Source organism: Aptenodytes forsteri, unplaced genomic scaffold, assembly GCF_000699145.1.
Source record: "Aptenodytes forsteri isolate BGI_AS27 unplaced genomic scaffold, ASM69914v1 Scaffold320, whole genome shotgun sequence".
Classification (NCBI taxonomy): Eukaryota; Metazoa; Chordata; class Aves; order Sphenisciformes; family Spheniscidae; genus Aptenodytes; species Aptenodytes forsteri.
Genome location: NW_008794890.1, coordinates 1579486 through 1604777, shown reverse-complemented (window position 1 = coordinate 1604777; position 25292 = coordinate 1579486). Strand labels below are relative to the sequence as shown.

At 38.7% G+C, this 25292-nt stretch overlaps 1 protein-coding gene across 3 annotated transcripts in view; it reads left to right on the top strand.

Annotated features, from left to right (window-relative positions):
* The window catches only part of PCDH15 (protocadherin related 15), a 387556-nt gene that overhangs the window by 308405 nt on the left and 53859 nt on the right, over positions 1-25292 (top strand). For all 3 annotated transcript variants that reach the window (XM_009275078.2, XM_009275076.2, XM_009275077.1), the window contains exons 23-25: positions 1572-1681; positions 2481-2621; positions 12907-13034. In XM_009275078.2, coding sequence (XP_009273353.1) covers positions 1572-1681; positions 2481-2621; positions 12907-13034 — 379 coding nt within the window. The remainder of the gene's footprint in view (positions 1-1571; positions 1682-2480; positions 2622-12906; positions 13035-25292) is intronic.

Here is a 25292-nt window from a genome sequence, read left to right as displayed (position 1 = left end):
CTTTTTAACAATTATGAATAATTGACCCACTGGAATTTTTTAACTTAATTCTGTATATTCAGTGTCATTATCTAGAACTTTTTCTAGGATGTTCAAACCAATATTCATCCTAAAGAAAATGTCTGTAAGACAGAGATCAATGGCAGATTGTTGGTCTCTTGGTGCGTGATGGCAAAGGTTTGGGTTCAATAGTTAGGATTGCAACCTTGGGTTCCAGCTTTCTGCCCTTGGAATGGGAAAATGTGGTATGGGGTGGAGTATTTGAAAAATACCTGGAGGATGAAAAAGAGAAGTCATAAAATGTTCTCTGAAATGAAAGCAGGTGTAGATTCTGTCCAGAATTTTGAAGATCACTGCACAGCTGAAATACTCCTTAAAGTCTACTCCTGTTTAGGAGCCTACCTCAACATATCCTCATCTGTCTTTTATTTTGTTATATACCGAATGAGTGTAATTTTTAAAAATGGAAAATATCTGGATAATGCTAGTTTTAATAAAGATGCATCTGCATTTATGGATGAGTGAAAAAATTTCCTTTCAAATTTATTTGTTCACTAGCATGAATAGTTTTAAGCACGAATTCTGCCTTTACTTGCTGTGATGAAAATCTGAACATTTGATTTGAGATTAGCTCAAGAGTCTCTCTTCTCCTTGTTGAAATTGTTTGGATTGCTGTTTTAAATACATTGGCACAGGCTCTTTGTTCATTCTGAAGTAGTTGCAGTTTCCTTGAGGAAACAGCATTTCAAAATGTTACTCATCACATTTTCTGAGGAGATAGCGTTTGAACAATAGAAGAGAAAGAGTGAAGTAATTCTTCTGTGTGTTTCAGGAGGAAACTCATTATTTATACATGATGAAACTATGCTGAATATGAGATGCTCAGTTTTCAGTGTTTGTAGGGTACGAAGAACATGAGATACTGATGTGTTAGTACTGTCTTTACACGTATCAGTGCTCAGTGAATCAGAAACAATTTACTGAACGCTTAAAAGACGTGTATGTATACTTGGGTTGCATTTGATTTCCTGAAAAGCATCTTGGCTTTTAGTACCAAAATGGGTTGACAGGAAAATTTTTGGATATTTCTGAAGAGTAGAAATTCCTGTGGAGGTGTCTTTAAAGTGCTTACTCTTTAAATGGTAGAGGTTTACCTGTGAATGAATTTTGCTGCATGCATTTCTGATAGATTACTGAGTTTTCTTAGTAGAGGTGAGTATTATAAAAGAGCTATTATGTTCTAAATTTTATTTGCAGTTTATCAGTCTGTGGTGGTTCTTGTGTTTCTGTTATTTCCTACTCATTATTCCTTGCTTTTCCATTTCTCATATCAAAGAACCATTATATCTTTATATTGTCACTTCTTGCCAGTTAGACTTCCTACTGTTTTTTGCATTTGCAGAGGCAAAGGTTAAACCTTTGCCTTTTTAATATGTCTTTCTGTAATAACAGATCCTCTCGCTTTGGCAGCCTAATAGATGGATGAAACTGCTAACCTGAGGAGTAAGTTTCAGTAATCTGCTGTTCAGGCAATGGGAAGATAACACAAACACTTTTGTTCAATTCTGCAGACCCCCTCCAGTGAGTGAAAGTGCACCAAAAGGAACCGTGGTCGCAGTTGTTACAGCAGCTGCCTTGAACCAGACAATTGTATATTCAATTGTTTCAGGAAATGAAGAGGGTAAGTACTAATATTTCAGTCTTAGTGGTTATGTTGAGCCTAGTGCGTGCGTCAGAAGTCTTCAAGAAATAGCGATTAGAAAGAAAGCTGCTGAGCTGAAATCCCACCTCATCTATACAAGCAGGAGGGCAATACAAGTGGGAGGGACTGCCCTTATCAAGCCTTTAGAGGTCAGCTAAAGATCAGATTAGCTAGCGGAATTACAATAAAAATTAAAATACAGTGAATTTTCACTGATGTGAAAATTCACGTTGGTGCCACATGGTGTGAATCTATGGCATACTGAAATAAGAATATAAATAGCTTTGGAGTTATACTTCGTGCTTAGAAATCTTTTTTAAGGCATTATAGACTTCGCCATGCTGTAGCCACAAGTATTAGATTAGAACCTGATATTAAACATAACATCATTCCTGCATTTGCATCCTTCTCGGGTACTCTCTGTGATCCACCTTGAAATCTCTAAGCAAAACTACACTAAATTATTTGGAGGGATGTGGAAGAATTCCCTGTCCCATCCTCCTTTTTGTGAGAGTGGGCTGTTTGTCTTCTCTGCTCTTGCCAGCGTGTCCTCAAGTTGGTTATTCCAGTACCAGGTCAGATTCAGCTGCTGCACTCCTTTGAAGACAGCTTCAAAGGGGAGTTATAAAGGCTTTTAGAGGCCTGAGGGAGGGATGGGAACGACTTTCTGAAGACAGTGTCAGAGAATAGTGTCATCACCAAAATAAAAGCACTTAAGCGTTAAAAAAGAAGTGTTTATGCATCTTAGAAAGTTACTTCTGTTTTTGCTGGATTTCAGATGTGTTTGCTATTAATAACAGAACAGGCGTGATCTCAGTTAAAAAGTCTCTGGATTATGAAAGTGTGAAAAGTTACGACCTTCGAGTTCAAGCAGACTCCTTACAAGTGGTACGATCCAATCTGCGTGTCCCTTCCAAAAGTAAGTTTGAAAACCCTTATTTTTAAATCTCTTTTTAATATATATATGTATTGTTATTTTTTGAGGATATTGATAACTGCACTCTAGCTAGTGTCCTTGTTTTGTTGTCAGAAATACAACAGTGATGATGGTATGTGAGCAGCAGAGTGTGCATTTGTGGATCTCTACATGGAGCTGATCAGTCTTTAGCTAAATCCTCACAAATCATGTCCATGTTACACAGTTGTAGGTCTCACTGATACAGACAAAAGTCATGTTTATATATAGAGTGTTAATGGCACAAATTGAACATTTTCAGTGTAATTAGCGCTTTTTGTGATGGAATGTCACAGTTACTTTTTTGTAAACACATTATATAGCCCAAATACAGACTTCCTCCCAAATGTTGGGACACTACCAAGAGGAATGGGAAACAGATACACAATAAAGGTGACAGGAAGAAAAAGACTCCTTCAGCACCCCTGAGGATCTGTGTGGAGCTTATTGCAACCCTGACTGAGAGCAAACTGGAGGCAAGGACCTGCTGTGACAAAGACAAGAAGGTTCTTTGCAGCATCTCTAGGCAGGAAGGAGTTTATTTACAAACTGTTTTGCTTTGGCTCTGTCTCACGGTGAGGGTTTTCTTTTTCCCTTTAATGGTTTACTTTTTCTAATAAAAGTAATTCAAAAGGTCTTTTGATGGTTTTTATCATCCTCCCTGTAAGGAAAAGGTCTGGGAATTCTGGCTTTCAAACATCTGGCTCACTTAGTGTCCTGTCCCATCCTATACAACTTCCTATTTAAGCCACAGTTGGGCCCTAGTGAAAAAAAAAACAAACCTTGTACCAAAAAGTATTTGTTGTCTCAATTTTTTTTTCCCCTGTATTTTTGGTCTCTGTGAGTCTCAGTTTTTCCCTGCTCTAGCTAAGAAGCATCATGGATGCAATGAAAATAAGCCCAGGGCAGTGGACTGTTGCACTGAGAAAAGGGCAGTGAGGAATTGAACATTTGTTTAAAGGCTACGGAAATACTGCCTTCTTTCATTTCAAATTGAATGTAAGATTATTTCAAGTCTGTCCAAGAGATGCTGCTATACCATCTCATTGTACAGGGGGTGGCAGTTAAAATACATGCATCAGGCTTTCCAATACTACCCTGTAACCAGCAGAAGATTTTTGGAAATTGAGCATGTATTATGATGGATATTTCTTCTTCCTTAAGAAAGGAGAGTATGTGTGTGGTGTAACATGTAGGGATTAGTCAGTGGTCAAAAGTTGAATTGTATTAACAGCAATGTAAGATTCCGTTTGCTGTTATGGCCACTATTGATGATCTATCTGGAGAGGGAGAGAATGGGAGAGCTAGTGCCAGTTGACTGCATTTCTTTGTGTCTGGGAGAGGTCCAGTTAAGGTTATATTCTGTAAAATGCAGCCAGACCATACGCAGTGAGGAGATAAGGCTTATGTGCAGCATACAGCTCTTTTCAAATCTTTCTCTGACATGGGTGAACAGATGAGGGCGTCAGCAGGTTCCAGTAGAGGTCTTTGGGCAGACCTCACAGGTCAGGGAAGCAGTGGCCTCTGTATCCCTCTTCCAACTGATAGTCTGCACTAGAGCAGTTCTCCCAGCTGGGCAGCAGTTTTAAAAAGGCGATGGCTGAATTATTTTATTCAGGGATACTTGATAATGACTGGAGTTTGAATTTGGTCCAATTTAAAGGAAGACATGCACTTGCTGTATGTGTTTGGACATCCATGGGTATACAGCATGTATTAGGTTTTGAATATGCACTGTGCTGGATGGATAGCTAAAGAATTTGGTAGATGTATATTTTTAAAATGCTTTACAAGTATCTGGCTAACTAAATCACTTTCGTCTTTGTAATGGAGATCCCTTGACCTCTAGGTTTGATTCTTACATTTGTATGATGTATGTCTTTCTATTTTCTAGGCACTTTTTTCTTTCTTGATGAGTTTTAATCAGGTTAAATGCTACTTCAGAGTTTCAGGGCGCTGAATTGATGAACTACAGTGGAAGGAGATGAGGTGGAATTAATGCACCACTGTGGACTTTGGTGACATTGAAATGATGAACCACTTTGGAGATAGGTGACTTTGAATGCACTTCTCTAGAATTATGTGACACTGAATTAATACACAGCTCTGACGTTCAATGGCAATGAATTGCTGCCAGTTCCGGTGTTAGATACCACTGAATTGGTGAACCATTCTGGAATTTGTTGGCAGTGAATTGATTACCTACTCTGGAGCTGCAATGATGAGCCCTTCTGGAGCTAGATAACGCAGCACTGACGAGCTGCTGAGCCACAAAACAGCGCTGAATTTTATGACACTCAGAAGCTAGGTACCAAATTGTTTTTAACTGTGTGGTATTCTAGAAGATAATTATATAGAAGTAGGAGTTTGAGTTTTCATCTGTGCAGTGGAAAAGTGGATGATACTGCATTAAATGTAACTAAGCTTGTCATTCAATGATAGTGCCAACTGATAGCGTAGTAATAATTGAATAAATAAATGAGGAGAGAAGGTAAATTGAGATGTCGTTTGGAGTATGAGAACATAAAATTGGTGACTTAAACTGGGTTTTTAAAATACGGTGCTAAATCATGCAAAATCACACTCTTTCAGCGGAATCGAACTCTTTAAATGAGTTATTTTAACTTAAACTTTATAATGTGAAGTTGCAGTGCATTTTTACTTCATTTGAATGGAGGAAGAGTTAGGTTTTCTGATGATAGTGAATTTAAAAGGCTGGAATTCTGGCTTGAGTAATCAACAACTGGTGATGCTGAGCCCTGAAAGACCTTCAGTATTAATGGACTTCTCCAATTCAGTTAAATTTAGCAGCCTGGGTTTTTTTCTGTCTGCTCTTTGCTTCTTAGATTATCTGTCACGATAGACCATAGTCTAGTAGCATACTGTAGGTCAAATGAGGATTGTGATTATTAGCTTCCAAATAGAAGCTTTCAGTTCTCCCTCATGGGGGAGATGGATCCCTCATCCCTCAATGGATAAGATGAAAAAAAGAAAAACTGATATACTGAAAAACTGGGAACATCCCAAAACTGTATGTGGCAGGATGTGTTCTGCAATTGGAAGGTGCTGCTCTGTAATCTATCACAGACCAAGCAGCTCCTTCCTCCCAGAAGGAGTTGTGAATTAGTGAGCTGAAGGGAATGCATCAGTGCAATTAATCTTTTACTAAACCAGAAGTACTTCTTGAACAAGAACAGGAGAAACATCATCTTTTACCTCATTTGAACACTGTCAGCTGTTTGAAGTTTTCATCAGTATCTCACTGTCCTGCAGTTTGATGCCCAGGAGAAACGTGGTCAGAGCAATAACCTTGTTGTGGCAAGGAAGGAAGGGACAGGAGGAAGCAAAGGGGTTTATGGGAAACCGGAGGGAGCAGTGAAGAGGAAGTGCTGCCTAAATGCAGTAAGAAAGAGCAGTGGAGTGGTATAGACAAGAAGGGGGGAAGAGAGGGTTTTACCACCAAAGTAAACATGGTCCCAGTTTTAAGAATCAAAGCATTAGTGGGCGTGTGGTCCCTGTGCCAGACAGATGAAACAGCACTATGGTGCGAGACACCAAGGCTTCCCACTTTGATCTGGAGAGAAGGGTATATTTACAAGAGCGCCAGAATATGTTTGGTTTTGAACACCACTGACAAAAGGGCCCTCCAAATTCCTCCAAGTACAGAAGTGGAGGATTCAGTCTCACGTTTTCCAGTGTTCACAGTTTCCAGCATCTGAGAAGAGCGCATCTTTTCATTCCCCAACTCCAACATATGACCCTTTCAGCCTGCCACCGCACGCTCGCTCAGTGAACTGCTGCTGAAAGCAGTTGTCATTTGCTCTCTTATCTTGACATCATTGCTGTCTGTGCATAGCTTCACCCGTCCTCCATGGCCGCCTAGCAAGGTAGCCTCCAGGCTGTTCCGGTGTCTGTCTGCAAATGGACACGGATGCAAACAGATGGTTTAAAAATTAAACCTTACAGGCAAAGGTGTTACCGGTTGACACAGTGCCACATCAAAGGTTTGTCTTCATTAGAAATTACCTGTGTTAACAGCTTCTTGCTCAATCAGTTGTTGAAAGGGAGGCCAGAGGGAGTATTTTTGACTGCAGGTTGCTCTACTGTAGATTTTGTCTTGTTTTGATTGTCTCTAAGTCTGACTGTGAGACGTCTCTGCCTCCCAAGTAAGTCATGTTCTCATGGCAGAGGTGAAAAGGGGTTTTCTTGTGTTATGGACTTTTAAATGCAGTGGAACTCTCCTCTATATCCCTGATCTTGTCACCTGCATCTTCATTAGGAAACTTACGGCATCGCTTGTAGTCCCGCTGTCATCTCTGCTGCATCCTCTTTTTATTTTTGCTTGCACTCTTGCTGACTTGATTGGCTCTAATTAAAGAGTAGGGAAAGGAAGATCAGTAAGCGTGTATTTCACATTCCTAGAGATGCAAAAATAATGACAGATACACATGGTTGGTTTTACTGTCTTTTAAGAGGAATTAAAAAGAAATGGAAAGCACTGCAAACAATGGATTTGTTGGGTTTTACAATTGTACTTGCACTGGCTTGATAAGCAGATTTCTTTTTTAGAAATGGCAAGTGCCATCTTTGTGTTTGCATCCAGCCTGCTACAGGTGAGAACTGAAACAAGATATCCCTCCAAACTCTCACGGGTGCTGCAGAATTCAGAGTAGCATGAATTTTTATTAAAAATCAACTTAGAAGTAGCATTCAACAAGCAAGAGGTAAGATATCTCAAGAGTGTTAGACCAGCTGAGGGGGGAATACACTGCCACCTTTTTTCATTTCAATCAGGTGTGCTAAATATTACATTCACTGCTAGGAGTGAATATGTGATCTTGGTAGAGATGTTTTTATTTTGGTATTGAAAGATTTTTAAGCAAAAATGCACTTTTCAATTTACTATTTACATGTTTTATTCGTTCAGTTAGAACTATTTTTCGCCTTTGGCACAGCCCCAAGCAAGAAGTGGTGCATACCAATTCCCCAGATGTATGCAGGGGCACTGCCCCGGGGATGGCCATTTCTGTTGTCAAATTGCTGCCATAATCCCAGCTGTGAGGCATGGCTTTGCTGTGGGTGTTGCAGGGTAAAAGAACAGTTCTGTCTCTCCTGTAATGTTTTTGGTTTTCTAATCACAAAATAAACCTTTGGGAATCATAAAGCAGAAATGGATAAAACTAGTTTTGCAACAAAAATTCTGCAATTGCTCCATACTAATTGGGAATAATAGTTTTACAAAATTAAATATGAAAATGAATTCTGTATCCCTGTATTACTGACTTTTCAAGTAGCTTTACACTTTTAGTTTCAAACATGTTGCAAAAGTTTGTGCTGATGGTGTTTTACAAGCTGGCTGCCATGCCAGTCCCTGAATCCAGGAGATGTGACAGGTGAACAAAATATGCTGCAGAGCCTAAAGAGCTGCGAATCTGCCTCCTCTGCCATACGGCTCTGGGGTAGTTTCCCTGAAAGCTACTGGGACAAACTTCAAATTTCTCTGGACAACAAAGCAATATATTTTAGAGAGGCTGCATAAAAGATGAGCTCCCTTTCAATTAATTATTTGGTAGAAAAAGATATTTTATGTTTATTTAAATCAGACCTTGGATCAGCGCTGTTCCAAATACGTTGCTGTTTACGTCTTATCGAAGCTTCTTTTTGCACTGTTCTTGATCAGCTACAGCATATGGTGAGCTTCTTCAGGCTTTATGGGCACATGCTGATTTAGATCAAAATGCCACTGAAAAATATTTGGTGCTGATTCCTATTTGGTTCTGCCAAATTTAGTAAGGCGAGATTGAGCGCAGCTGCAGTTCAGTTTAGTTTACCTGCCAAAGCACAAAGTCTGCTCGACAGACTTGTAGGACAGTAGTAAAGCAAAGTGCTATTGAACCCTGACGAATTACAGTTCTCATTCCCAGTTTGATTAAAATGAACTTTTAAAAGAGAAGAATCTGCTGTTACCTACTGCAGAGCAAACAGCCACTGCTTAAGCTAGATGCAGGTTTTCTTATGTTTAAATTATCGATGCATGAAGAGCAGTTGTATCAATGGCTGGTTTGGCATATTATAGAAGACAAGTGCAGTAGCGTTGGTGAAAGCATAAATTAAAACAAATCTAGTAACACTCAAAGCATAGTTGACTCTGTCCCAGTGTTCAAAAAGCATTGCTTTAATTCAGCATATTTCTGCAGAGAAACTACAGGCTCACGTGAATCGGGCACATTATTAGCACTACTTAGATAAGCAGTGATACTGGAAAAGAGTTTTCAACAAGCGTGTTTGGGAAAAACTTCTGGAAAGGCTAGTACACACTAGTTCCGACCAGCTCCCTGGAGTTTTTGTTGGTTTTGCTTTCTATGTTAGTCATTCATGATCTACTAGTTTTATGTATTTCAGAGGATCCTCAGGTTTCCTTTAGAGCAGCTTTCAGGATGTTTTCACTCTCCTTAAGCAAATCACAGAAGCTGAAAGATCCAAATGCCTCATCTTCTAGTCTTGGGAGCAATTATTTAGCTGGAGCAGCGCATGCAATATGTTTGGTTCTTATAAACTGAAGATGACTCATAAGCAGCTGCAATTCTGTATACTCTGTGCACTGCAGCTCATCTCAGGGGAGTCTAGAAGAGAGGAGGTAAATGGGACACAGGAGACCTTGCAGGAGATTGTGGTGCAGAAACTTCCTTTGTGGTGTATTGTCTGGGAGGCTGACTTGACCTCCATGACTGTTGAACTAATTGGTGTGAAAAATCCAGACAATAAATGTGTCTTAGCAATAAAAATGTGCAGTAAAACTAAAGAAACTGTTTTCTTATCAAATATTATCTGCATACTTTGTGTGCAGAGAAGCACTTCCCTTACAGCTGAAGGAAGGCAGTTGTAGCACTCAATCAATTTTCTTCTCTGCTCTTTTTGGCCACCTTGGCAGTCCTGTGCTGCTTTGTCCAGGGAAAGATGCTTTCTTCTTTCACCTGGCCAGCTATTTAGGTAGCTCAGTCACAGTAGTAAGAAATACACTTTGATTGCATGAGGTCTCACAAGAAGTACCGCGGAGGAGTAAATTCTGGTTTCAACTCCTGGAATCCATGAAAAAGAATATAACTGGAGCTGGATTCCAGATCTAGAATACCAAAGCAGCAAGGTTTTACATACATGGGGATACAAAATTTCCCCTCTGGAAGGTGAGTTGTAAATATTGGTGTCCTTTGGTGTTCGCTGTCCTACCTGCGAGAGTATCAGTAACTAATAGTGCACATTAGACAGTGGATGCTGTTGCCTCCCTTCAGATGCCAGAAAAGAGGGCTAGAGCCACACACGAACAATATTTAGAACAAGCATTAACAAATTTGGAATATGACAGAAAAAAGAGTCTAATGCCAGACTCTAAACCAGACTCTGTAAGAACATGTTCAGGTTGGGTGGCCTTTTCAATCAGGCAGGGCACTGGAGGTGCAGGGGTGGTGGACGTAGGAGCACCATACCCTATGTCTCTGGGCACCAGAGCCCTGCGTGCAGGGGGTATCTGACTAAATCAAGCAGAGCGGCTGGGGAAATCCCCATGGCGAAGGGTCTGGCATGACCTTCGCACGCATGGCATGGTTTCTGATGAGGGATTTTAATGTGTGCTGCTTCTAGGTTTATCCGATGTGGGAACAAGGCAATCTCTGTAACTGGCTGGGAGTCGTTCACTACAGCCAGCTGTAGGTTGGAATCGGATAAAAAGCACGTGGTAGTGAGGCGTTCACAAATGCCGCATTCCCCTCTGTCTGCCAGAACGAATGAAATATAAGCTGTTTATAAAAATCAGGCAGTAAGATAAAATGAAGGTATATGTTTAATTTAATGTTAACGATGCTAATGTTTGTATATATGCAGGATATTTTATTTGCTTGGTGCTTAATGTAATAACGTTCATTTCTCATTTTCAAAGCATTCAACCGTTGCTAGACAAATCAGCATTTTGGCAGCTCAGAGAACTACCAGCAAATTAAACAAATGTTTTTGAGCAAATTGCAAAGCAAACTTTGCGTGAGGCTAAGGCACCTCACCAAAACTGGCTTGAAATGATGAATATAGTGAGCATTGTGCAAAAGATGTTTAATTTGCATTAGAGAGCGCTAGTGCAGGTTAGCAAATGCCTACTCCTACCAGCACTGAATGTGATACAATTAGGATCTTCCCTACAGCAGTAAACTGGTGCCAGCCATTGATGTAACTGTTTATTAGCTCAGCAGGGCAAGGTCACTTACACACATTGCCTGTAATCCTGCTTCAATTGCCTTCTTCCCTAAAGGGTGTAGCTGCAGTGAAAAAGCCTGCCTGGGGATCTCATTTTTCTCAACAGGGTTGCAGTTTCTAACTGTAACTTAGTATTGCAGCCAGAAACATTAAGAATCCAGTTTAACAAGAGAGAGATTTGACTATTCATAGGACCTCACAATACCTCTTTGACTGAACTTTTTCTTCACTGTAATAAATAATGTAGTCAAGGTAAGAAGCGTTCTTTTAAAATGAACGTAAGCAAAACTAGAGATGATTACGAATAGACCATTATGTCCACATTACACACATTCAGATGTTGGCTTATTGCTTTTTTTCCCACGTCTGTAAAAAGAGAGCTTGTCATGAAGTGATTTTCCCATGAAGTAACAGCACCTACAAGTTGTTTAACATATCTGCACAGATAAGTGTGGAAAGTGAATAATTGATTATTCCTCTGAGGAAATACCATTTCCTTTTTTTCTTTCCTTTCTCTTTTTTTCTTCTCTCTGTACTAATGCATCGGGCAGCATTTTAAATGTTTTTCTCAGATTTCAGTTACGTTTATGAAGTCCTCATTTGTTTCCCATCAGTTGGACCATCAGATAGACAGAATATCTTTGGTGACTCTGGCAGTCTAAGAAATAGTCTGGGTTTTAATTTTCTTGTCCCCTAAAGATACAGCTACTAAGCTCTTTCTAAATGAGACTGCCTTTTGAAGCTAACTCAGATCAGCATGGCACCTGTGCAACATTTAAATTACCCTGGCACTGAAACAAGTTGGGAAAACCAACTCTGAAATGAGGCAATTTATCACTTGAAAATGTGGTTTTAATTAACTGGATATTACAATTTCCAGCAATCTTTCTGGATTATACAATTCTGAAAGAGACAAACAGATGTTGGTATAGATTACTGTGCAGTTGAATCTTTTTTGCACTAGTTCCATAATTTTTGCTAGAACTTTTTTTCCTTGCAGAAGGAGAGAGATGTTTATTGTTCAATGGGGTGGATCAGTAACTGTTTAATAAAACACAAATTAACAGCTGTATTTTGCTTGAAGGTCTGTTGAACCTCTAGTGGGGAAGTAATAATTCTTGAGTTCCCATGGGCCAGGCCAGGTTTGTGATGAAGACAGGCTTAGGCATGCATTCAGTAAATTCATTAGGTGTTGAGGCTGCTTAGCACATGCATGAACAAACCTCTCAGATGTTTGTGCTTTATGGCTCAAGCAGGTATAGAAAACACTGCATTGACCTGCAATGTAAAGTATCATGTTGTTCATCCAGAGGATGTTTCTGCCAGCGCTATTGTATGAACATTTGTGAGTTTACAGGCACCATGGCAGAATCACCCATTAGGTATTTGCATGGGAGTTAGTAATAATTAAAATACATAAAGCAAGCTGCATGTGAAGTGGAAAAAGCAAGCTGCTGTTTGCAACATAACTACTAGCATACATCACCTGTTCATTACATCTTTATAACACTTGTGAGAATTTAATGTGACCAAAATCTGTGTTACTAAAGTACAATATTCTTATTTGTGCTTTTCTATGTATTTGAAAAATTAGTTACAGGTCTTTTCTTGTATTTTCCCCAAATAGCTTGCTGTCTAAAGAAAGCCATGGCAGCTTTTTGTTTACAGGCAAATTCAGATAGGCCTAATAGCAAAGTGTAGGTGTACTGGTAATGGGAATAATTTTCTATAAAGGTACAAATTTCAGCTCAAGATTCATTCAGAAGAAATGGCAAATGCAGAAACAGCAAAGGCAGAGTACAAAAAGAAATAGGTTAAATCTCTTTAGTTCCTTCAAATTCATACTTTTCATACCAAATGTACTATTATTTCTAATGTATTTATTTTTACAGTGTTATCTGTGCACTTATTTTACATGATCTGTTTGGGCTGTAAATGTTTGAACTCCAGTAGGTGCTAAAGATTTATTGCCAAATGTTCTACGCATACTTTTCATTCCTTCTTTTAGGCAATACAGCCAAGGTATTTATTGAAGTGAAGGATGAAAATGACCATGTGCCTGTCTTCACCAAAAAGTTGTACATTGGAGGAGTGTCTGAAGATGCCAAAATGTTTTCTTCTGTGCTTAAAGTTAAGGTAAGACTGAAATTTATTTTAAATACATTCACTTGCAGTGGGAAAATATTTACTCACTGATGTGATTTTTCACAGGAGGTTGCGAAATTTATTTCTCCTAAAACTGCTTGAGCTCCTTAGGCACTGGCAGTAATTTCCGTTTTATTTCTTTTTATAATCAAGTATAGTGAGCACAGAATGGGTAATTCTTCTTATGAAATCAGTGTTTGAGTATGAATATGAGTGTGATGGTTTCCATTTGTGTGTATATGATTGACATGCATCGGCCCAGTATTCCAGCAATTACTGATACAAGGTTGATTTTGAGCTTAGAAGAGTTTTGCAGGTTTTATTTCTATTGAATTTATGTGCTCGTTTTTCATTTGAAGATTTGTAGCTATCTTTTTAGATATGTTAATATTTAGAGGATTCTTTTATACTCAACATTAGTTTTTACCTTAAATTCTTCTGACTACTTCTTTGGCAGCAGGTTTTTGTGCTTTAAAAAGGAAAGAACAGTTTCTGTTTCAGGTCAGCAAAGCAATTTTGGGTCTGTGCACTGTGACACAATTTGTGAATAAAATTGACTAGCTGTAGTTTTTTGTTGGTTGTTTTTTGTTTTTTTTTTTCCCAAAAACAAAAAAAGAGAAAATTCAAGGAAATTTAATATATAGAATGTAATTAGTGTCAGACAGAAAAATAGCTTAGAGTAAAGGCGATTTGTTTTCTGTAACATGCTTTGTGATGCAATCTTTTGTGCTACAGACAGCTTGAGTTGCCAGGACTTTCCAAGTCAGCTTGTTTCCTCTGCCTTTATTTTGTTACCTCAGCAGGCCTCCTGCATCTTTTTTCACCTTAAGCATTAGTGGTGGAATAGCTTTGAAGCTGCTGATTCTAGCTTATGCATGAAAGGGCACAGAAATATGACCTGCTAAGAGTTTTACTTTGACCTCATGATGTGTTTAGAGCACCAGGAATGAAATAGAGAATATCGGAGCTTATTAAAGTTGTCCATTGCTTTTTTGTTTTATGGCAGTCCTTCCCAAAGTAAGCCCAGAAATGGCAGCAAAGTGTGAAATTGTTAAGCATTGACTATTGGATAGAAGCCTCTGTAGGTGAAATTTGTTTACTTTGCGCACTAGTCCAGAGTATATGTTTTTCTTTTTTTTTTTTAATACAGTGCTTATCATAGGCAATTTTTTGTCCCCAGAGTATCCATATTGGTCTTTTCTAGAAACGCATACAGCAGTCCAAGTAAACAGCTGGGAATTTACTGAAGATAACTTGGAAAGGGAACATTATAGTGTATAAATCTGCCCTATGCCAACTCTTCCCAGCTTCCTCTGCAGGCAGATTGTTTGAGGCCAAGTGCTTATCATAGGCAATTTTTTGTCCCCAGAGTATCCATATTGGTCTTTTCTAGAAACGCATACAGCAGTCCAAGTAAACAGCTGGGAATTTACTGAAGATAACTTGGAAAGGGAACATTATAGTGTATAAATCTGCCCTATGCCAACTCTTCCCAGCTTCCTCTGCAGGCAGATTGTGTTTGAGGCCATAGCAGGAATGGGGCCGGTCAGGAATTTCACAGTACACGCTGCCCTGGGATGGTGCTAAGGCTGAGCTTGTGCTTGCTAGTCTCCCAACGGCAAAAACATGAAGGAGCCTTAATACTGCTTTGCCCCAGGTGTGTTCCTGGCATAGCAAAGGATGCTGTTCAGCGGGCAGCATGAAACGTTGCCTGATGGAAAGACCTGCGCCCAACCTGCAGGATAATTTGGGGAACCGGATCAGATAAGGTCAGTTGGCAGATCAAAGTCAGTGCAACTTCTGTCATAGCATTATTAGGGGAACATTGAGTGGTTAAAAGAAGTAGAAATCCTGAATGAAAGGGAAGGTGTAGGGAGGAATTATGATGAGAGGAGATTAAAGATATGCGCTGGTAATTGGAAAGAGCGATTAGCCCAGAATGCTTGTTGAAAAGGCATGTTTATTTACTACTACTTCATCAACTGTGAAGGCTCAGTTCAGACTTTGTAAATGAAGCCAAAAAAAGTCATCTAGCATGTGCAATGCCTGTGTTTACTTTGAAGATTTACTTGCACGCAAATAAAGAAATTGCAAAGTAATAAAGCAGCATTGTGTGTTGGAAATAATATGTTCAGAAAATGAATTGCAAAATTTCCTTTTATAAATTTCTGTTCCTCCATCTTCTGTATTGAAGTTTTAAGGTACACCAGATTTCTACTCTGTACAAAATAAATAGTGACACATAACCAGATGTTTGCTTGATTCAATGAAAAGGAAATTCTAGATGCACAAATTAAAGAAATTGTGGTAGTGTTGCTGTTAGGGTGACCTCAGACCAAAATTGAGCAGAGTTTTGAAGGTAGGGGTAATATTTTTGTTAATGTTTCTTTTTCCAGACATTTTGCCAGTTATTGCTTCTGGCAATACAAACCTTAAACTGAAGCCCTGGCATACTGAAAAATAGGAAACAAAATTGTGTCAAATCCATGAATTTTAGAAGTGCTGAAGATACAGAACTGCACAAAGATACTGGAGTAGATAAAGAATAGTGAATAGCAAAGTTACTTAGATAAAGGAGTGTTATGTGTGTCATAAAGTAAATGAAACATAAGACACATGTAAAATTACATTTTGAGTTGATCATTCAAAATTTGAACGGGCTGTGAAATCTTACCTGGCTTTCAAAGAGGCATTCCTGATTTCTTAGGCACAGATATTCATGTGTGTCAGTCAAGGGGACAAGAAGCATGTGAGAAGGAGCCAGGCATACAGGTAAGGGGTATTCGGGGATGAAGAGGGGAATCTGCATTTACCCTTCAGAAACACTTGACTCAAGAAAGGTGATTAGAGGACAGAAAAGGACGACAAAGGAAGACACAAAAGAAATTTCCATTTTATGTCTCTAGCCTGCTTCTGTTAAAACATATGACAGAATTCTCCCTGACTCTGCTGACAGGCAAAACAGAACAAGGTATAAGAGAGAAGTTGTTACTAGTGGATGGCATCAAACGTAACTGTGTGCTTAGTTAAAGTAAAATTAGAAACAGTTAAGAAGTGCTTGTTGCAGAAAATCAGGCTGTAATTTATTCTACACCAAGCATTTTTAGCAGTTGGTGCTAGTTAGCTTATTTTCTGTCCTTTAGGGGAAAAAAAAATGTAATTGCTCTGTTAGTTAAATACAATACCTATTCCAATTAGTGTTAAGAAGAATTAATCAAATTAATGTCTTTTCTTGAAGAGTTCAGGTGAGTAGAATTAAATGAGTAGTTTTCCAAGTTGAAATTTTTAAGAACATTAATAAAGTACACGCATAGCTTGCACTGTAGAAATTAGTCAAATTTTTATTCTAATAAAATTATTAGAATTTACATTTTATTATTATTATTCAAATTTTTATTCTACTAAAAAACTCCTTAGTAGGAGTTTTAAATACATTTGCTTTCATCTTCTGCATTCATTAATAGTTGCTAATTTTTTAATGACTTCTGAGTAATTTTGAAAAGAAACTTATATTCTCAGCATATTCTCATTCTTCCTGTCACTGACAATGACTTCGAACATGGTATTGACTAACAGGAGAATTTTTACAACTGAAAGATGTAAAACTGCATGTTATAGATTGTTGAAATCATTGTTATTGGGACTCATAGTGAACCAACATTTTCTAGTTATGAACAGTGTCATGTTATTTGTCACAGCAATGCTGTACAGTCACCGTTGTAGAAAAGTATGCAACACTTCCTGCACACTAGGACCCAAACTTGCCATTTTTTCCCCTGTACTTCAGGGAGATACCAGCAATAAATAGGTACTAAATGTGTAGAAGTGACATTAACTTTTAAATTGGTTTCTTATGTACATTCCATTATCCTGAGGGAAGGAGAAAACATTTATTTTAAATTAAAGTGCAAGATTGTTGTTACCAAAAAAAGAATGGACTCTGAATTGAGCCAGTGTTTTCCTTGTATTAAACAAAATTAGGCATTCTAGAGGTACAGTAGGAACTCTGTTGATTAACTCCTAGCTTCTTTGTTTTTTCTCTTGATTTTTATCTATAAGTGACAGATTTTGCTTGAAAACCTGAAAGTCGAAGACTTCTATTAGTAGTGGATGATATGGATACTCAAGTCAGTTGTTTCAAAATTCCCAGTCCGCCTTTTCTTTGTCAATCATTGTTTGCGTGTGTATGTTTAATACCAACTCCTACTCATCACTCTCCAAGGCCCTTATTTTTATATCCCTTCATCTGAATATCCATGCTCCTAATGACTGTGGCAGTTCCTGCGCCAGTAGACAGGGCTGGTGTAAGTCATAACGTTGTTTTGTACCAGGCATTTACTGGTACGGAGGCGGCTGAGAAGGTTGGTTCTCTGAGTGAGAACCAACCGTAGAGGCGGTTCTTAAGGGTTGGTTCTCTAAGTGAGGTGAGATGCTTAAGAAATCACACAGGGGAGAGGATAAACTGAAGTCTGTAAAACAGTAGGGCGTATCAGAAGAGAAATGAGGACAACCCAGTTCAGTGAAGAGAAAATAAGAAGGCAAAAAACAGCACTTGATCAGAGGTGAGATAGGATCCATCTTCTGCTTTTATGTCATAAAAATGCAACTCAAGTTAACGGCGATATATTTCTCATGACTCTTTCATCAACTGCGTAACTGTTATGTACCATAAAGACAGTATAGATCATGGAAACAGATATTTAAGTCACAAATGAAGATAATTGACATTGTGAGCACCTACATTGACTTTCTCATGTGAAAGTGATATAATATGGCAAAGTTCTCCTTTTTTGAGGTGACCTACTTGCCCAAGTGTTGGAAGCATTAAGGGCAGGCAACCATTTGGCACTGTGTTTGATTGCCTTCATATTGTAGCAAAAAGTTTTGTATAATACAACTTTTATAGCATAATTTACTAGTTAACCATATTTTAGCAGACTTTCAGAGAAAATAAATCACATTCATTAATTATATTTTTATATTTTAAGCACAAATGTGTGTTTAATTTGCCTCAAGTGGGTACAATAAAAATTCCCCAATGAGGGCCTTCGGTAGGCTCGCGGAGGATGCTGCTTCTGGAAGCCCTAATTTTGGAAACACCAGCGCTGGCTCTGTTAGTGAGCAATGACTTTTTCTGGAGTGGCAGAGGAGATATTGTTGATTGAAAATAAGGGTCAGATTTATTGCAAGAAGCTGGTCATTGCTAGTTTACTTACATTGAAAGCAAAGGGGGGGTTTAAGTACATAATACTTGAGTTGAGGTAACAACTCATCATCTGGATACCTATATCTACTTCAGCCTTTTAGATCTGAAGATCAGGATCTGGAATTTTATGTTAAGCCCAAGAACCAGATAGTGGTTTGGTTTCTGTTACCATTTATCCATGCATCCGTTTTTGAGGAAAGTATCTTGGCAGAAAACCAAGACTCATCTTCAAACCTTCTCCTTTCTCCTAAAAGCTCGAGCTCAAAGCTGTGTGTGGCTTTAGCAGAGGTTTGAATTGAACACCACACAGTTCTTTGTTATGTTCAGATATCTTCAGTTTCAGCTTCCTGAAGTTTGCAACATGTTCCTGAGCTGAGCATCAAAGGCCAGGAGGGAGATCATACTAGCACGGCTGCAGCGATAGAGAGCTCAGTCTGCCAAAGTTCTGGGACAGCTTTACAAGTGGGCGGGTCTTTATGGATACCATAGAGCTGCTTTAACACAGTGTTTTAAACCAGCTCCTGTTGTCTGCCAAGAGGCTGGAGCAGGCCTGTGCAAACAGGTTTGCTTTGTCCAGTCACTGTTGGTGGAATAAGAGTGGGAAAAGATCAATGGATGGGGGGGGTTAACTGCAGTGATCGGAATGGCTGGGTTTTAGATATTGATATGGCTCCTGCAGTTAGATGTGATTTACAGGGCATGCCTGCTTTTTTTTGCCATTGAGGTAATTAAATTAGTTAAGCATAATAATCACAGTGGCAGGCACTTGCCAGCAGTTATTGTTTAGTGGCAGTTTAAGCTAATACAATTTTTCCTTTTTATCAAATAGGAAATAGAAAAGATGAGCTGAGAGACGTTAGCTAGATAGTACTAAATTATAGGTGTTTACCAGTGTAGATACTAAGGAGGTTCAAAAATTACTTTGTAATCTGGGTTGAAATTCACCGTGTCTGTATTTTAGAGAGTATATGGGTTACATTAAGCAAGAAGTAAACAATATTTTTTAAGTTTTTAAAAATGTATCTAGTTTTGCAATAGTTGAAAAAGTCTGAAATGTCAGAACAGTGTCGGTGTTAATACTGAGAGGTGCTTAAGTTGCAGGATAAGATTAACAGCTGTGTTTATGCCCAGATCCTCACCTCCAGGTGATCCCTACCCCACCAAGATCCTCAGTGGCCTCTTCCAGCACTTGTCCAGGCCAAGGGATGAGTTAAGGCGCCTGCAGCTCTCTTCCCAGCTGTGCACCTGCGTCTTCCCAGAGGAAGCCAGGGGGGTGTGCAGGGCAGTTTCTGCTCAGGCTTTGCCCTGGGTAATCGGTGTCCTGCTGACACTCCCTTAAGCTGTAGACAGATCTCCAGTTCTGTCTCGTTTTGGCATTTAATAAATTATTCTCCAACTACCTCTCTTTCTTTGTACAGTGTTATTGGCACATAAGAATGACTCATTTTTGATGAGTGTAATTTATATAAAAATAAGATGAGAAGCTTTATTGCCGTATGCAAAAATGACAGCTTTCAAATTAAAAAAAACCCAACCACTAATTGGTTCCTCTTTAACAGTACTTAGTGATTTGCTGTAGTCATTAATTTTTAATATAGCAATTTATATAAATCATTTTTAAAAAAATTCATCACAAATATACTGCTTAACATTTGTATGTTTAACTTCAGTTGCTTAAATCATTCTGTAGGCTGTGGATTGAACAAAATTTCACCCTTCCCATCAAAGCACGGTTCTTCCCCTCTTGAAAAATATTTTGTAAAGCACCCCAGTGTTGGCACTAATTATGCCATACAGCCTAGTGAGTAGCACTGGGAGTAAGAAATAATCTAACTGCCAGGGGCCAAACCCCAAAAAATGCAAGGAGAGAAGAAAACTAGTACTGAGTACATAATCTTACACACAAATTGAGTTTAGAGACAAATAGGCCAATAAAATATTGGATAAACACTTCTCTCATCATCAAAACAGTTACGTATGTGACTAAGGCAAATACTATAGATTGCTTCTCCAAGCTCTGTAAGGTGCAGCAATTTTGCTGGCAGCAGCAACCGCTTTCTTGAATATATTCATTTGAATAGCAAATCCTTTTAGAATAGGGTAATGTGTTGTCTTGCTCTCGATTTTTAGAAAGATTTCTATAATTAGATAAAAAGGAAGCTTGAGCTCAGAATGCCACAAATCATTATCAAGAAGTCACTTTTAATTAGAATTAATTTGGTTAATGATATGCTATATGAATTATTCTATAGGAATATGATTGTTTTGAGGCTAGCATCTTCTGAAAGCTGATAAGTACTAATGCTCTAAGAAAATAATAAAAGGAATATATTTATTCAAATGGCACTTTTTAACTGAGGCTTTAGTCCTTGTATCTTAAAGACTATGTTTATGTTGCTAATAGCTCAACAGGAAATGTGGAGCTGTGTTAAATACCATTTCTCTTGAAATGATAGCTGAGGCTGATTATCGTGTCTCAAATCTACAGGCAATGTCACACAGCTGTCTTTTTAAGCCTACTCATTTCCCCCCAAGGCTATCAAAGATATACAACACAGAGATGAGATATTTTGAGTCCAGGTTGATGATTTGATGCAAGACCAAAGGGTAGTCAGAAGCCATGGTGGTAGGACAGCTGCAGGACGTCTTGGTTGCTGGTTATTTGGGTTTCCCTTTCGCTCTGCAACCATTGCGCTGGGCCTGCAGTGGTGGGACAGCTGGAACAACAGGAACAGCAGGCTGGATAATTGCTTTAATTACAGTTCTGGTGGTGCTCAGAAGAAGGCTTCAGGTGTTGGACAGTCCTGATGGGGATTGGTGTTATAATAACCTTTTATGCTCTCTCCCCTTTTCTGCAATTCTCTTTTTTCCCCCAGAATTTTCAACGTATAGAAGAGCCCATTTCCATGATCAAAGGCCTTTTCGTGCTTTTTGTTATGAATGTGTTAATTAAAACCAGATGTAATACTCATGACTACTAATTTATGAATTTTGTGGTTTGAGATTTGCTTTGCATTTCATTGTATTAGAATTAGTTATTTTGCTTTGCCACTGCTATTTTCATATAACTCCTGGTTTTCCCCTCAGAATTAGAACCAGACTTCCTTTAGCTATATACACAATATTTTCAATCTGCTCTATAAAACAAAACTAAAATGAACACAATCTTTAGGGAAATTACTAGCAGGAATTGACTTTTCACTATAATAGTGTGTTATTAGCCCTTTCATTTTAAACATTTCCTTTTACAGTATTCATCTCTAGTTTTGTTTGTTGAAGTGTATTTAAATGAGGAAATATCAGAGATGCTAATTCTAGTAAAGAAAGTGAGAGGTTCTTTTCTGAATTACTTCTCAGTTTATGAAGGTTTTTTTTCTACTGAAAATGTTTGCAGAAAAGGAAGCTTGCCAAAATAAATGCCAGTGAATCAGTCTCTGGAAGTGGCTGACCTGTATTTGATAGAAATGGCTCTAATATGAAGCCAGCAGAGAGGTTTGATGATGATAATAGGAGCCAGTGGAGTCTGAAATGCAGTTACATCCTGAAGGAAACTTGATTCTTAGAATATGGTTGATCAAATTTTCATTTCAGACCTTTTCTGTATTTTGTACCCCTTTCCAGTAGGCTTCATAATGTAACTTCATCCTTTATTAGTCTTTGAATATCTTAATATACAGAACAGCAAAATAAAACAAAGCCATTTTATGCTACAGGTTTTTACCCTAATGACACACAGGGGAACAGGAATTACTCTTTACTTAACCGTAATCCTTGAAAGCAATCTATCTTAGCGGTTGCATACTGATCTAAAGCAATTGATAGAATAAATGTTTAAAATTCCTGGGTATGGTTATGTGTTACATATAGAGAGAATACTGGGATTACTTTTTTGCCCAGATGCATTTATCCATGTTAAATCTCCAGTTATTTTCTATTCATGCCTATAACCTCTAGATTTCTTTTGGTATTTCCTTTTTCCTTGGGATGACAGGTAAATCTTCACAGTGGCAAGTTCTGTAGAAGTGAGAGTCAATCCTCGGCACCTTGAGACAGCATTCTGCTGTGAAACACAAAGTTTTCCCTTCTCTAATTTTGCTTTTGCATGTATATAAGAGAACTGCTTCTTTGTAAAAATGAACTACTTTTCCAGTCATAATATTTTATTGGTTAAAATATGCTTTATGAATCACAGAGAGTAATCTGTAGGGAGAAAACATACTTGGTAGAAGTAAAAATCTACTTTGAAGTCTATTTGCAGTGACAACAGCACACCCTCAAACATGTGCATCTGCTATAACATCTGGCCTCTGACAAGAAGCTGCTTGCCCTGCTAAGAATAATATTACAGTAATTCCAAGCACACAGGTAATTTATTTCAAAGAACATATCTTGAGGTAATATGTTGGCTTGCTAAACTCTTTACTATAAAAAACAGTACCATTGTTTTCCCTTGGCAGTGTTCAGAAAAACTACTACCCTTCGTGATTTTTTTCAAATGTAATATTAGATTATTTCAATTACTATGTTATTTTCTAACATTTTTAAGACTGTTAGTCCTGCACATGCCTTCCAGAGTAAAGTACCTCCTACAGGGGCTGGAAGGGGTTAGTATGCCTGGAGTGTTTGCAATGCTGGATCATTCTCATCCCATGGAGGATCAGCTGCGTGGTCTGCCCTCCCTCACGGCACATACACATAAACCTACTGTATCGAGCACTAGCTGCTATTGGCATAGCAGGAAAATCCCATAAAACCAATGTTTCTAATTTTTTTTCAAAATACAAGTTTGGGAATGCCTCTTATTCAACATTTTGTCTGATAAGACAGCCTATCAAAATTGATCCATGTTTCCACACCTTGGGTTTTTTGACACCATTGGAGGAAAAAGTGAACAATTCTCATTCCCTTTTTTTTCTTACTAACTGTATTTCTCAGAAGTTTCCGTGGAGCTGGGGTTTACTTGGAGTGGTCTGGGGCAGTGATCAGCAATATGCTTAGCAGAGTCCGTTCTTTTCCTCTTTGTTGTAGTACCTTTGTAAGTATGCCTAACAAACGATGCATTTAAAGTGTAAATTAATTACTCTTTGGCTCCGTGCAGCCCTCATGAAAGGTGATTATTTGACATTTCTCAAATCTGCACATTTCCGCAGGGAATATTGCAGTGTGAGGCGCAACTATGTGGCCGCACAATCACAGTATTATGGTAGGGCACTTATCCCCTCACCCAGAGAGTCTTGTGAAAGCAATGCCATGTGGCAATAACACTCTGATACTGTCACCAAAATTGCCAGTGGGCTGACATGTTTGGTGGCTTGTTTGGGATGAGCATTAAAATCTTCGTTAGCCGTAGCTCCTGAAGCTATTGCATAATCATCAGACGATTACAGTTTTTATCATTCTCAGTGTGAGCTAAATTCAAACTAGCTGCTTAGAGTTAAATGCAATTGTTAATTTTAAATGTTTTCCAGTCCCCCTAGCAGGGTCACACTTAATCATGAGCCTGAGGATGCTAACAGGGCATGTAAAATGAATGGGAATGGGCTGTTGGATTTTTTTTCTTCTTCCTAGCTGAGTGCCACTAAGCAGATGGCAGGTTCAACTGTTTCCAGTCAGCTGCTGGCACATAAAATAGCTTTTAGAACAAGACCATTTTTGCTGGTAGGAATTTACAGATTGTTGAATATTTTCAGTTCTGAAGCCACATCTGCCATTGTACTGTTTTAGAGGCAGTTTTACTTTGTGATTTACAGGCACTCAAGCTAGTAAGTTTGTTACAGCTATTGCAGTTTTTCTTTTTTTTCTGTATTTCTTCACCACTGTGCTCTTTTACACTGTTACCTGTCTCTAGCACTTTCACACTCGTGGTCATCAGCTTGTTTTTGCCACAGACTGCCTCAGAATACTGTAGCTTTGCATCTCCTGGCATCTGCTCCTCAAACTTACTGTCCTTTACAGACCTCTCTCCACTAAATTCTTAGCTGTGAGATGTTTGGATGGCCTTTAGGGACAGCTTCTGTGTGAAGTGCTCAAACGCAACCCAAGTCTTGTGTTAATTAGTTACACCAGAAAAAACATATATATACAAAATGTAGCTGGTTACAGAAGCACCACTAAAGGAATCTCTATCACTCCTAGTTTTCAGCTCATATATTTTCATCTCTTGTCTTCCAGACATGCAGCTTGACTCAGCTCTAGTGAGTCCTATCTATTTCCATACTTAAGCTAACACTTTTTTCCCCTCTCAGTCCTCCTAAAGCTGAAAACCAAACCAAACAAAGTACCCTTCTGCTCCCTTTCTGTTTTAAGGCAACTGATGTGTTAAAAGCACTTTTTGTTGGCAGCAAAGCAGCTGTACCCTTCATCGCATTGCCGCTGCAGTGCTGGGCTGAATTAGACATTGCTTATCTGAGAGCGAACCCAGCACTGACAGTGTCCGTCTCTTTGTTGCCTCTGCAGTGCCAGGAATTTTAATATTTCTAATGACTTGCTGCGAGTTGTGCTGGCAGTCCATGTATAGGAGATGTAGTCACTGAGAACGCTTGGCTTACTGGTTTTTTTGCTCTAAGAGAGATAGCTGCCAATAAAGTTACAAAAAATAACTGTTAATGACTTCGTGGTAAATACCCTCAATGTTAAGGCCTAGAGCAGCATATCTGAGCTGATACCTGGCTGGTGTAATGTGCTTTTGTGGTGGGGTTAGGGAGCACCCCAGCAGTTGCACCTCTTCCTCCGTGAGAGAGGATGGGTAAGGGCTGGAGGCAGCACACAGTGATGCCAACGAAGCTCCATTGTGTGGGCACGCTTACGCTTAGTTACAGGAAGGTTGAGTTTGGCCTGGTAATTCCTAAAATCGTACATATTTATCGGTACTCAATCATAGCAGAATTTAGGAGACATCTGTATTTCTTGCACATAATAAAAGGAGGACACACTGCTGTAATATTAAGTATAGCTCCCTCTCTTCTTTGACAGTCGTAATGCAACTCTTGAGATATCGTATATCTCTTCCTAATGAAGTGTCAAAAATATTTACCTTCAGGACA